At 38.3% G+C, this 13,101-nt stretch overlaps 2 protein-coding genes across 2 annotated transcripts in view; one reads left to right on the forward strand and one right to left on the reverse strand.

The window, feature by feature from the left end:
* The window catches only part of antxr1a (ANTXR cell adhesion molecule 1a), a 370,977-nt gene that overhangs the window by 304,467 nt on the left and 53,409 nt on the right, over positions 1 to 13,101 (forward strand). The window lies entirely within an intron of this gene.
* The window catches only part of ntrk2a (neurotrophic tyrosine kinase, receptor, type 2a), a 122,591-nt gene continuing 110,862 nt past the window's right edge, over positions 1,373 to 13,101 (reverse strand). Inside the window, exons 16-17 of the mRNA XM_056463045.1 lie at positions 11,816 to 11,974; positions 1,373 to 9,104 (exon numbers count right to left, since the gene is read on the reverse strand). Of these exons, the coding sequence (XP_056319020.1) occupies positions 8,919 to 9,104; positions 11,816 to 11,974 (345 nt within the window). The 3' untranslated portion in view covers positions 1,373 to 8,918. The remainder of the gene's footprint in view (positions 9,105 to 11,815; positions 11,975 to 13,101) is intronic.

Raw genomic sequence — 13,101 nt, forward strand, 5'->3', positions numbered from 1 at the left:
TAGATATATATATATATATATAGATATAGATAGATATATATATAGATAGATATAGATAGATATATATCTATATATATCTATCTATCTATCTATCTATCTATCTATATATATATATATATATATATATATATATATATATATATATATATATATATATATATATATATATATATATATATATATATATATATATATCTATATATATATATATATATATATATATATATATATATATATATATATATATATATACACAGATATATATAGATATATATAGATATATATCTATATATATCTATCTGTATATATATCTATATATATATATATATATATATATAAATCAAATGAATCAAAGATACATTGACTTTCGTCGTTTCTTTGTCTACTTTTAAAATTTGGATTGGGTGGATAATAGTTCACCAGATGTTTTAGATATTTTTTAAAGATAATAGTAAAGCTAAAGTGACATTTAAAGGCTTAATTAGGTTAATTAGGCAAGCTAGGGTAATTAGGAAAATCATTGCATGACGATGGTTTGTTCCGTAGACAATCGAAAACAAATATTGCTTAAGGGGGCTAATAATTTTGACCTTAAAATGATTTTAAATTTTTTTTAAAACTGCTCTTATTCTAGCTAAAATAAAACAAATAAGACTTTCTCCAGAAGTAAAAATATTATAGGAAATACTGTGAAAAATTCCTTGCTCTGTTAAACATTATTTGGGAAAAATTATAAAAAGAATTTTAAATCATACTATATATAATGTGGTTTGCAGTAAGGAGATCAGAAGCGATGATGTTTGTTGGTTTGGCGCTGTGGTTGTTTGCACACTTGGAGAACTCCTTCGAGACTCTGCTGTACAAACTCCTACTGAGTGCATTGGATGTGTTTTTAAAAGCATTTAGCCCTCTGGCAATTAGTTAGGTCTTAATGTACAACGTCAAAACAAACCATCGATCCCCTGATTGATCAGTCCTCCATTTCTTTTCCCCTCGGTATGCGTCAGTGAAATGGGAATTGGAACGAGTACTTGTGTTAATCTACTCTTGAAGCTTTAGCATTATGGCTAATGCTAGACATAAACTTTATGGATTGTGCCGTTTCATCATAAATTGTTTTTAACTCGCTCTGGCCTCCATCGTGGTCCGGCATGAAATACATTTTTTCAGGCCGGCGGCCAGTAAGACATAAAAAACATGGCTGTCAATAAAGCATTTTAGTGGCTGTAGGTCAATACGTTCGGCCTATGTTGTCAAAGCACTCTGTATGAACCTTTCTATTGACCAACCTATAAACATGAAGCTGCGCATTACTCATTGTCACAATAACACACTCCACACACACTCACCATGAGGTAAGACATTACACTTTTATTAAATACAATGGCGGACAGATCGACTGATCCATATAGCTCAGAGAAATCATGTACAGTACAGACAAGGGTGTTTGATTTTTGATTGAGTTTGATGAAATCATCACACACTACTTGATACTTTGCAGAAATCCTCTGTATGTTAAAGGAACACTTTATTTATGACGTAAAAATTATGCTAATTTTACTACAGTTGAGTTTTACCATTTCTGAATCCATTCAGCCAATCTCTGTGTCTGGCAGGAGAAGTTTTAGCTTAGCTTAGCATAGGTCATTGAATCGGATTAGACATTAACATCTCGTGCAAAATGATCAGTGTTTTGATTTTAAGCTAGAACTCTCTAAGACTGATGGAAAAAAGTTGATATTTTCTAGGCTAATATGGGTAGGAACTAAACTTTCTTTCTGGTGTAATAATCAAGAGACTTTACTGTCGTATCATGTTGTAAACATCAACTTTTCATTTTCCATCAGTCTAATGGTGTGTTCACACCAGACACGAATGAAGAGTCAAACGCGAGTGATTTACGTGTTAAGTCAATGCAAAGACGCGCATAGGCATCCTGCAGCACGATTTGTGCGAATTATACGATTTGTGTAAATGAGGTGGCGCGAACGACGCGATTTGTTCTAATAAGGCGGTGCGAATGACGCGATTTGTGCTAATGAGGCCGCACGAATGACACTAATGAGGCGGCGCGAATGACGCGATTTGTGCTAATGAGGCGGTGTGAATTACGCGATTTGTGCGAATGAGGCAGCACAAATGACACAATTGGTGCAGATGAGGCAGCGCGAATGACACGATTGGTGCGAATGAGGCGGTGAGAATGACACGATTGGTGCAAATGAGGCGGCGCGAATGACACGATTGGTGCAAATGAGTTGTCACGAATTACACGATTGGTGCTAATGAGGCCGCATGAATGACACGAATGAGGCAGCGTGGATGACATGATTGGTGCGAATAAGGCGGCATGAATGCCACGATTTGTGCAAATGAGTCGTTTTGAATGACACGATTAGTGCAAATGAGGTGGCGTGAATAAATCGATTTGTGCTAATGAGGTGGCGCGAAGGACGCGATTTGTGCTAAAGAGGCGGCGCAAATGATGCGATTTGTGCGAATGAGGCAGCCCGTATGACACAATTAGTGCGCATGAGGCGGTGCGAATGACAGGATTGGTGCGAATGAGGCGGCGTGAATGACACGATTGGTGCAAATGAGGTGGCGCGAATGACACGATTGGTGGAATGAGGCAGCGCGAATGCCGCGATTTGTGCAAATGAGTCGTCGCGAATGACACGATTGGTGCAAATGAGGTGGCGCGAATGACATGATTGGTGCGAATGAGGCATCGCGAATGCCGCGATTTGTGCAAATGAGTCATCGCGAATGACGCGATTGGTGCAAATGAGGCGGCGCGAACGACGAAATTGGTGCAAATGAGTTGTCGCGAATGACACAATTGGTGCAAATAAGGTGGCGCGAATGACGCAATTGGTGCTAATGAGGCCGCGCGAATGACACGATTGGTGCTAATGAGGCCATGCGAATGAGGCAGCGTGAATGACATTATTGGTGCGAATAGGGCGGCATGAATGCCGCCATTTGTGCAAATGAGTCGTTGCGAATGACACGATTGGTGCAAATGAGGTGGCGCGATTAAATCGATTTATGCTAATGATGCGCGTGAATGACATAATTTGTGCGAATGAGACGGCATGAATGACATGATTAGTGCGAGTGAAGTGGCGCGAATGCTGCGATTTGTGCAACTGAGTCATCGCAAATGACACAATTGGTGCAAATGAGGTGCTGCGAAAGACGCGTTTGGCGCGAATAGCGTGATAGGTGTGAATAATGCGATTTGCCTGAATGAAGCTGCTGGAGTTGAGCATTTGTGCGTTAGACGCACTTAACTTGTGAATTGCGCAAATCGCTAGAGTTAATCTAGAGTAAATCTGAACTTCAGCGGACATTCGCATCGCATTAACCAATCATGAGCTGGCTCTTGTAGGGCCATGATTATGACATAGCACCTGTTGTTTGTGTCCCGAGGGTAAATCGTCCTACCGACACCGGACAACAGCTCATCACATTGGAGGAGTTTCTGTTTCAGGAGGAGTTTAAGAACTCACAGAGCTGGATGCATCTCTGAAAGGATCTAGTAGACCAAACAAATTTACACTGTTTTTCAACCTTCATAAAACACATAAAGCACAACTACTCTCTCAATAAAATCCATGTTAACCATTTAGTAATGAAGCTAAAGCCACCGGGCAAACAGAAGTCCTGCCCATGATGCGAATCAGTGTCTATTGTGAAGTGAATTTGAGGTGCGAATGAAGCAAATTTACACGTAAACGAACTCAAAATGTTCACGCAAATATTTACGGGTGAATAGCGCAATTTATTTGTGCATGCCATGTCTGGTGTGAATACAGCATTAGTCTGCGACGTACCTACAGAAGCTTCCAAAAGGAAAATTATCAAAAATTATCTCTTTGGTAAATTATTTAGCGAGATGCTAATGGTCTAATCAGATTCAACTATTTATGCTTAGCCAAAAATCCTCCTGCCAAACCCTGAATTGATTCAAAGATGGTAAAAGTCACCTGTTTAACTGTAAAAGAAATGAAATATAACCAGGTTAACACTTGTCATGTGGTTTAATTGGGGAAGCCATTTAGCTTGTAGACATCGTGAAACATCAGAAAGTACATCTGTACATGTCGAAGAAGATATTATGATATGCAGTCACAGTTTGTGTGGATGTTTTTTGCGTGAGGCAATATTCATTTAAACCACTGAAAAATTATAGTATCTCAACAAATTTTTTTTCTGTTTGGATTGGATTGTGGTATTGATTCATGACAACTAAACAGATTTCAACTCGTTCATTCATTCTTTTTTCTTCGGCTGAGTCCCTTATTTATCAGGGGTCGCCACAGTGGAATGAACCACCAACTATTCTGCATTCCGTTTTATGCAGCGGATGCCCTTCCAGCCGCAACCCAATATTGTAATAAAAAGGCGTTGTTATTAATGCAGGAAAAAAGTAATGGCATCTCTGTTAAAAAGTATTCGTTTTTGTTTGTTTTGCTCTCTTATGACGCATATTTAAAAGAAAAACGCTCTTCAACAGTGAACCTGTATTAGAATGACTGTTTAGATCCATAAAATAATAAGGATTTGAGGTCAAATTGTTCCTAATAGTCATGAAATAGTGCCACAATCCAAAAAAAGCCTTCATTATTTTTATAATATGGACAGTTACCCTAAAGCTTTCTCACCGTTTACTCAAAATATGTAATCTTACATCGTCATTTTTGTTTATCGATACGTCCCATGATCTAGAAATCACCCCTACATTCATTCTCGAACATAAAAAAAAGAATTGTACATAATTTACAGGCAAAAATCAAATGCAAAAGTGCTCAAGTAGAAAATAAATAAAAACAATTCAGTTATTCTTCAAGATTATTCCACAAATAAATAAACGAATGTCCACCAAAACCACAATATAAATGATTTGGAGGCTTTTTGTTCGACTGAAGTCCCCAGTTGGATAGGATCTCTATAGTGATAAATAGATATAATCATTTTTAGTGTACGATAAAGGGAAGAAATGTGGGTTTTCTTATTTATTACATTATTAATCACTCTCTAACAGTATTTTCCTGTCCTTGTCTCGTTCTCTTCATCCTGTTCGCTCCTTTTTCTCCCCACTGATAGCATGTATGAGTCCACGGGGAGTTGCTGCTAATAGGAGACATTTGTCCTGTAATGAAATATATATTACACTGTAGCAGTTGTACAACCCGAAGCTTGAGTACTACATTAGTGCTTCGACTCAGTAGTAAAACATGGCGAAGGAGAGAGAGAGAGAGCGAGAGAGAGGTCGTAATTTAGCCAGCGCCATCATAATCGGCCACTTTGCGTAATTAAGCTCCTGTAAGAAATGCAAGCTGATGGTATTAAGACATCGTCTCGAATGACTCCTCTATCAAGCCCTCCGTAGTGCGTGTTGTTTTGGAGACTTGAGAATTGTGGCTGTTTATTTAGTGGCGGGAAACAAACATGCTGGTTGCGACATCACAAAAAGGCTAAGGCGTAGCTTATGAATATGCATCGTTTAAATAATTTAAAGATGATCTGATAAACATGTCTGCTCAAAACTCAGATGTGAACAATGAGATGTCCAAATGTCATACTTAACATCTAAGGGTGTGTTTACATGACAGATGTTTTGTAGGAACAGTTTTCCGCACATGGGACGCTAGCTATGCTTTCATCCAAAGATGCAGATTAAACTTGCGCGCAAAACTGGAATAGCGCATAAAATATTTGCGAATAAAATTGACAACAAATTACAACAAAAGTAATACTGAACTACTGAGATGACAGACTTTGGCTGAGGGACTTTAGAATGACCAAAACAACCTTTCAGATGTTTTACAATATGGTCAGTCCAACACGATCTGATGGCAATTCGTAACTTTTGATTTGGTGGCTAATTCGTATAAATTCGTAAGATCTCATTCTACAATTTAAAACGAATGGGACTTTAGTATGATCAAACTAACATTTCAGATGTTTTACAATGTGGTCAGTCCAACACAATCTCACTGTAATTCGTAACTTTTGATTTAGTGGCTAATTCGAATATATTCGTACAATCACATTCATTCGATCACATTATCATACAATTTAGAATGAATAGGACTTTAGAATGACCAAAACAACATTTCAGATGTTTTACAATGTGGTCAGTCCAACACGATCTGACGGCAGTTCGTAACTTTTGATTTAGTGGCTAATTCGTATAAATTCGTAAGATCTCTTTCATACAATTTAAAACGAATGGGACTTTAGTATGATCAAACTAACATTTCAGATGTTTTACAATGTGGTCAGTCCAACACGATCTGATGGCAATTCGTAACTTTTGATTTGGTGGCTAATTCGTATAAATTCGTAAGATCTCATTCTACAATTTAAAACGAATGGGACTTTAGTATGATCAAACTAACATTTCAGATGTTTTACAATGTGGTCAGTCCAACACAATCTCACTGTAATTCGTAACTTTTGATTTAGTGGCTAATTCGAATATATTCGTACAATCACATTCATTCGATCACATTATCATACAATTTAGAATGAATAGGACTTTAGAATGACCAAAACAACATTTCAGATGTTTTACAATGTGGTCAGTCCAACACGATCTGACGGCAGTTCGTAACTTTTGATTTAGTGGCTAATTCATATAAATTCGTAAGATCTCTTTCATACAATTTAAAACGAATGGGACTTTAGTATGATCAAACTAACATTTCAGATGTTTTACAATGTGGTCAGTCCAACACAATCTCACTGTAATTCGTAACTTTTGATTTAGTGGCTAATTCGAATACATTCGTACAATCACATTCATTCGATCACATTCATACAATTTAGAATGAATAGGACTTTAGAATGACCAAAACAACATTTCAGATGTTTTACAATGTGGTCAGTCCAACACGATCTGACAGCTATTCGTAACTTTTGACTTAGTGGCTAATTTGTATACATTCGTACAGTCACATTCATACAATTTAGAACTATAAGACTCCAGAATGACCAAAACAAGATTTCAGATGTTTTGCAATTTGGTCAGTCTGACACGATCTGACGACATTTTGTAACTTTTGATTTAGTGGCTAGTTCCTATAAATTCGTAGGATCTCATTCATACAATTCAGATTGAATGGGACTTTAGTATGATCAAACTAACATTTCAGATGTTTTACATTGTGGTCAGTCCAACACAATCTCACAGCAATTCGTAACTTTTGATTTAGTGGCTAATTCGTATAAATTCATAAAATCTTATTTGTACAATTTAGTATGATGTCCTTACCCCCTAATGATGGTTGGTTTTAGGCATGGGGTTTGGTGCTATGCCTCTGTTTTAAAAATCGTACATTTTCATACAACTGAACTCGAATTCTTTTGTATTAGCTACTAAACTGACAAAACGTAAATTAGTTACGTTTCCTTGAGAAATCAGGCTGGATTAGTCTGCTGATTTGTCCATTAATGCGGCCCCATTGCACCCATTTTGCTATTACATGATCTGTTTAGGCAAAATCACATGACTTTTTTGATACGCATGTTGGAATTTATTCGGTAAATGTGTTTCCATTGTAATTTATGCGCTTTCATCTCAGCATATACCCGGCAGCTGTCACATTTTCAAAATATCTTCGCCCTGGCATTTTTATTTGTGCCGGCAGCTAGCTCTCTGCAACTCTCACATGGTTGCCCATTAAAGCTAAGCAGGGCTGCACCTGGATGGGAGACCACATGGAAACGCTAGGTTGCTGCTGGAAGTGGTGTTAGTGAGGCCAGCAGGGGGTGCTCAACCTGCAGTCTCTGTCCTTCTTGCTGTGACGCAACAGTGCTAACCACTGCGCCACCGTGTCGGCACCAAATTGTGAATATTTTACATTTCTACGTCTTATGTGAAGCACTTTGAATGTACTATATAAATAATGAGGATGAAGTTGAAGTTGGAAACTAATTTGAGATGAGGAAAAAAACTGTAAATGTTTATTCAGTGAATCTCCACTGGGGAGTGATTTCAATGAACGAGTTTAGAAAGATCGTGTCCATATCTAAAGTCATGTGAATTTGGCAGTTTCACCCGGGCTCTCAACAAATTATTTAAAACTTTAAAGTTTCTCCATTTACAGTGTCATGTAAACACACCCTTATTCCACCACCATATCACTACTCAAACTCAACAACTGGAGATGCATTAATGTCTCTGGAAAAACCCTATTGCCTATTGTTTCAGTAGTGGGACAAAATCAAAGGAAATGGCAAAAGTGGTGGGACATGTCCCACTATAAATAACACGTGTTCTTGAGACATTTTAGTGGGTTACTTTGCCATTTCAGATAAGCTCGGCAGCAATAACATCCCGTCAGCTTCCAGAAGCTTTTAATTAGAGTCGCTCAACTGTAAAACTACATGATGTCCAGTTCTATATACACATATCATGTATACGTATAGATATAGCTGCAGTTTGTCACTGTTGATCACCATGCTAGCTTCATGTTCTGTGCTTTGTATCAGATGACAGGACCAAATCTGTCCAGAAAAGTAGTTATTTTCCTCCTCATAGTCGTTTTTGGTCGTTTTTCGTGAATCTGCTGTTTCCTATTTGTTGTTAAGATCGATGTCCTTCACTGAGCTTGAATATCCAGCTGTGAACTTGGTCCAGACGTTTAGGATGGTCAGCCATTGGGGATTTTGTTCTTGGTAAACTAAACAGTAATCACTTCTTTCAATTCGATGTTCAGAAATACATCAATCATAGTCAGCGTACACGGACACGAATCCCTGCCAGTGTATCTAGATGTTTACATTTAGAAGAGGAGCAGGACAGTAGAGGAGCTGTTAAAGCTGTAGAAGAAAAAGATTTTAGGTGGGATAGAGGAGGAGGGGGTCGGAGTTTCAGGAATACACGTCCCACACGTTCCATATGTTTATCCCAGGATGTCCAGGTAGACTGGTGATGCCTTCGCTAAGTTGAGAAGTAGGTTATGGATCTCTTTAATATTGAGTCGGGTGTGCGGCTCTCTCTGCCAACATCCCAGCATCAAGTCATACACCTCCTTGGGACAGGTCCGGGGTCGCTGCAGTACGCGACCTTGGGTGATACACTCAATCACCTAAACAAAAGAGCAAAGAATAAAAGGTCAACCAAAATAACCAAATAAATGGTCAGAAATGTGTTGGACAAACTGCATTTTGAAAGGACTGTTCAGTAAAATAAAATGTGACAAAGTTTATATAGTGTGACCATAAGTATTTGGGTTCTTCATCTATTTGAAAAAAAATTGAAGGAATGTAGGACTTAGTAAATTGTTGCTTTACTCTGGGTTCCAATCGGAAGGACTCATCCCTATGTCCTAATCCTAGGATCTGAAGGGATTAGAGCATAGGGACGAGGTCTTCCAAATCGAACGCAGTGTGTGACACCAAACAAATTCCCTGCTCTAATGATCAGTGTCCATCAGTTTTATCCTTCAAAACTTCAGCACATCAGTTTGGAATGACACTTAAATATGATGACCTTGAGTGTTTTCACTCTAAAGTTCCCTTTGAAGGGTGATGGATGCATTTGGAACAAACAGTTAGTGTTTGTTATAGGGTCTTCTGGTTAGTCAAGTCAATTTTTTAATTGCTTGCTTGGGTGTTTTGGAGGAAAGGTAACCAGTCCTATAGCAACCAGAAAAAAGGGGTGTCCTGTTTCAAGATATGATGTGTCCAGTTCTGCTACTTGTTGGCTAAAGGCCTATAGGGTTTGCCCCAACACATCTGCCTGAAAGTTTGTAGTAATCCCCAAAGTCTTCATGAGCTGGTGCATTTAAAATATGTTCAAGCTAAACATTGGAGAAAAGTGGCTTCTTAGGAGCATGACCAGTCTAGTTTCTAAGGTGGTGGTCTTACACGTTCATGGGTCTATGTAGTTTTATCTTTCATGAACCTTTTATCAGGACAGGAAAAACTATATTATTAAATATCCCATGTACTTGTAGACATGGCCTAAGAGGCACACCATCCTTACCCTATTCCTAGAGCAGGATTGGGCAAGTTTGGTACCTGAAAGCCACAGTCCTGCAGAGTTTAATCGAACCTTAATCAAATACACCTTGAAAAGTTGAACATCGAAGGGCTACTAGAAAGCTAGGGGCAGAAGAGATATGTTTCCGTCTATCTATTTTTATGCGCATTTTGAAGTATTGCAGAAAAAAATGTGCATAAACTACGATGGAAGCACATTTACTGAATAAATTCCAGGATGTGCATCAAAGTAATGAGATTTTGTTTTAACAGATCATGTTATAACAAAAATGACACAATGAGATGACATTAATAGACAAACCAGAAGGACCGACCAGATTGTAAAACATCTGAAATGTTGTTTTGGTCATTCTAAAATCCTTCAGCCAAAGTCTATCACTACAGTGGTTCAGTATTATTACCTCCAGAACTATTACCTTGAGTTACCTTGACTATTACCTTAGTTTTCATTTTCTCATTGGTTAAAAACTGTGCTTTATTCACAAATATTTTATGCAATATTTTAGTTTTGCGCATAAGTTTGATTCACATCTTTGGATGGAAACCTAGGTAATGTTGGATCAAGACTCTGCAGGACCAAATTTACACCCTTCTGTCATGGAGGCACATTTATATGATAATACTTTAAAAACGTATGGGCTGTGTGACTACTCAAGGCAACTTGTATAAGACTAGTTAAGCCTGTCTGTCTGCTTGCTGACCTGGACTCTGATTAGTCAAGCACTAACACTTCTAAGACTATGAGCCAGATTTCCATCAAGAAGAGCAACACCTTCCCTGGAGGGAATCTCTATTAAGCAGTCCAAGTCTTTCCCAAAAAACTTGGGCAATTATCTATAAATCCAATGCTAACCACTTAGAAAACAATCCATTAGCAAGAATTTTAAAATGTTTTCTTTTGGTGTGCGTCAAGGAAGAGTGTTAGAAAACAATACCATAAGGTCATCGAGTTTGTTGTTAATGTGTTTTAGGTGGTTGATATTGTGTTAAAGCTAGGATGTCCTGGGTGCTTTCTAGAGCAAAGGTGAAAAACCTTTATTATGGAGGGTTACCTTCAGTCCCAACTTCTCTTACACCCCTGACTGGAATTCTCAATTTATCCCAAAGACTTTGGTGATGTGGTTCATCTGTGTTTGATCAATGATAGAGGAGCAGGGAAGTTCCTTAAACAAATCTCCCTGGATCTGACGAGCACCAATGGACAAGAATTATACAGACTTTTAGACCAAGAGTAAAGAGTTGACAGTTTTTTGCTATCAGGGCATTGTTCAATCCAAATAGCTCTCAGGCAAATGCTGACAATATTTCAGTTCAGGACCTCAGATGGTGCAGTAAGTTGCGCCTCTCAGGATTTGGATGCTGTAAATGTAACCCTGCCGGTCCTACACCACCCAACCCGCTCCGAGCTGAGATCGAACCAGCGACCTTCTGCATGGGAGTCGGTTGCTCTACCAAGGAGACTAAAGTGAGGTTTACCTGCACAGCACTTCACTAGCTGGCCTCCGTTACATAAGCTCGGGGAGTTGGTCTGGCCTGAAGCTCAACCCCAAAACCAATCATTCCATTTGTTAACTTTCTCTATAACAAGCTGCCTTTGAAATATGGGGAACAGAGTTGGACACCACTGACTTCTGGTTGCTAAGCTGTTCCGTGTAGTTTCTAGCATGTTGCTAGGTAGACTGTATCAATTATTTCAAATGTAGGGTGCATTGACCAAGTAGTTAAGAATAATTTACCACTAAAAGTTACATTGCATAGAGATGACACTAGTCTGTACATAGTGCTGTATGAGTACCTCGTTATTTGACAGTTGGTACCAGGGCTGTTTTCCATAGGTAAAGATCTCCCACAGCACCACTCCCAGACTCCAGACATCGCTCTCTGTTGTGAACTTCCGGTACATGATACTTTCTGGAGGCATCCAGCGGATTGGCAGCATGGTGTGACCTCCAACCTACACATGTGAAAACAGTAAGCGCACACTGCGTCAACTGATATATTGAGCCGTGATGTAGGAGACCTTGGTTTGAATCTGTCAAATCAATATAAATGATATACTGTATATACCCCTGTAAGTGGTAACAATATGATTAGTCTTATTACAAACAAATACAGCACAGCACTGAAAATTTGATTTGTGTTGAACTGATGTTAATATGTCCAAGTTTACTCAAATCAGCAATAGTAGACGTTACATGAAATCAAGTTCCTTAAACAAATCTCCCTGGATCTGAAAAGCGCTAATGGACAAGAATCATACAGACTTTTAGAGCAAGAGTAAAGAGTAGACAGTTTTTTTTTTTTTGCTATCAGGGCATTGTTCAATCCAAATAGCTCTCAGGCAAATGCTGACAGTACTTCCAGTTCAGGACCTCAGATGGTGCCGTAAGTTGCGCCTCTCAGGATTCGGATGCTGTAAGCTCGGGGAGTTGGTCTGGCCTGAAGCTCAACCCCAAAACCAATCATTTCATTTATTAGCTTTCTCCATAATGTGCAGCCTCTGAAATATTAATTATAAGATTGTGGTCCAGTATGTGGATTAGTCTCAGATTAATTGGTTTAACATACTGGACTCATCAAATATTAAGGTCAAAAGCTTTTAGGCTTTTCACTGGTCCCATAGTGGATCTACAGACTGGAAGGGTCACTTATAAAGTGGTCTACTGGACAAGCACTATTAGAAACCTTTTCCCCCTGCAATCAAACATACACACACACACACTCAATCGCACAACAACATCCTGCTTAAAAGCTTAGGCCAGTTTGCACCAGTTTAAAATCCAAGATTCTTCTGACTGGTTTTAAATGGACACTTACTGGCAAAGCTGGTGATTGTTGCAGGTATTGCTAGGAGTTTTTCCCACTTTCTTGATTCTTGTTTTGATTGCACTGCTACTTAATTTGCATCAGCGGAACACATAAAGTCTGTACTGTCAAACATTTTCTGTTATCTAAATATCTAAAATCTAAAAAATCTTAAATCAAGGTAGTTTATAGACAAATAAAAAGTTTATTATTTCAAAATGAAAACAAGACTATTTTGCTTACCTCATTGGCAGATTATTTTGCTTGTTTTAGGGC

The sequence above is a fragment of the Danio aesculapii genome, chromosome 8 (genome assembly GCF_903798145.1).
Source record: "Danio aesculapii chromosome 8, fDanAes4.1, whole genome shotgun sequence".
Classification (NCBI taxonomy): Eukaryota; Metazoa; Chordata; class Actinopteri; order Cypriniformes; family Danionidae; genus Danio; species Danio aesculapii.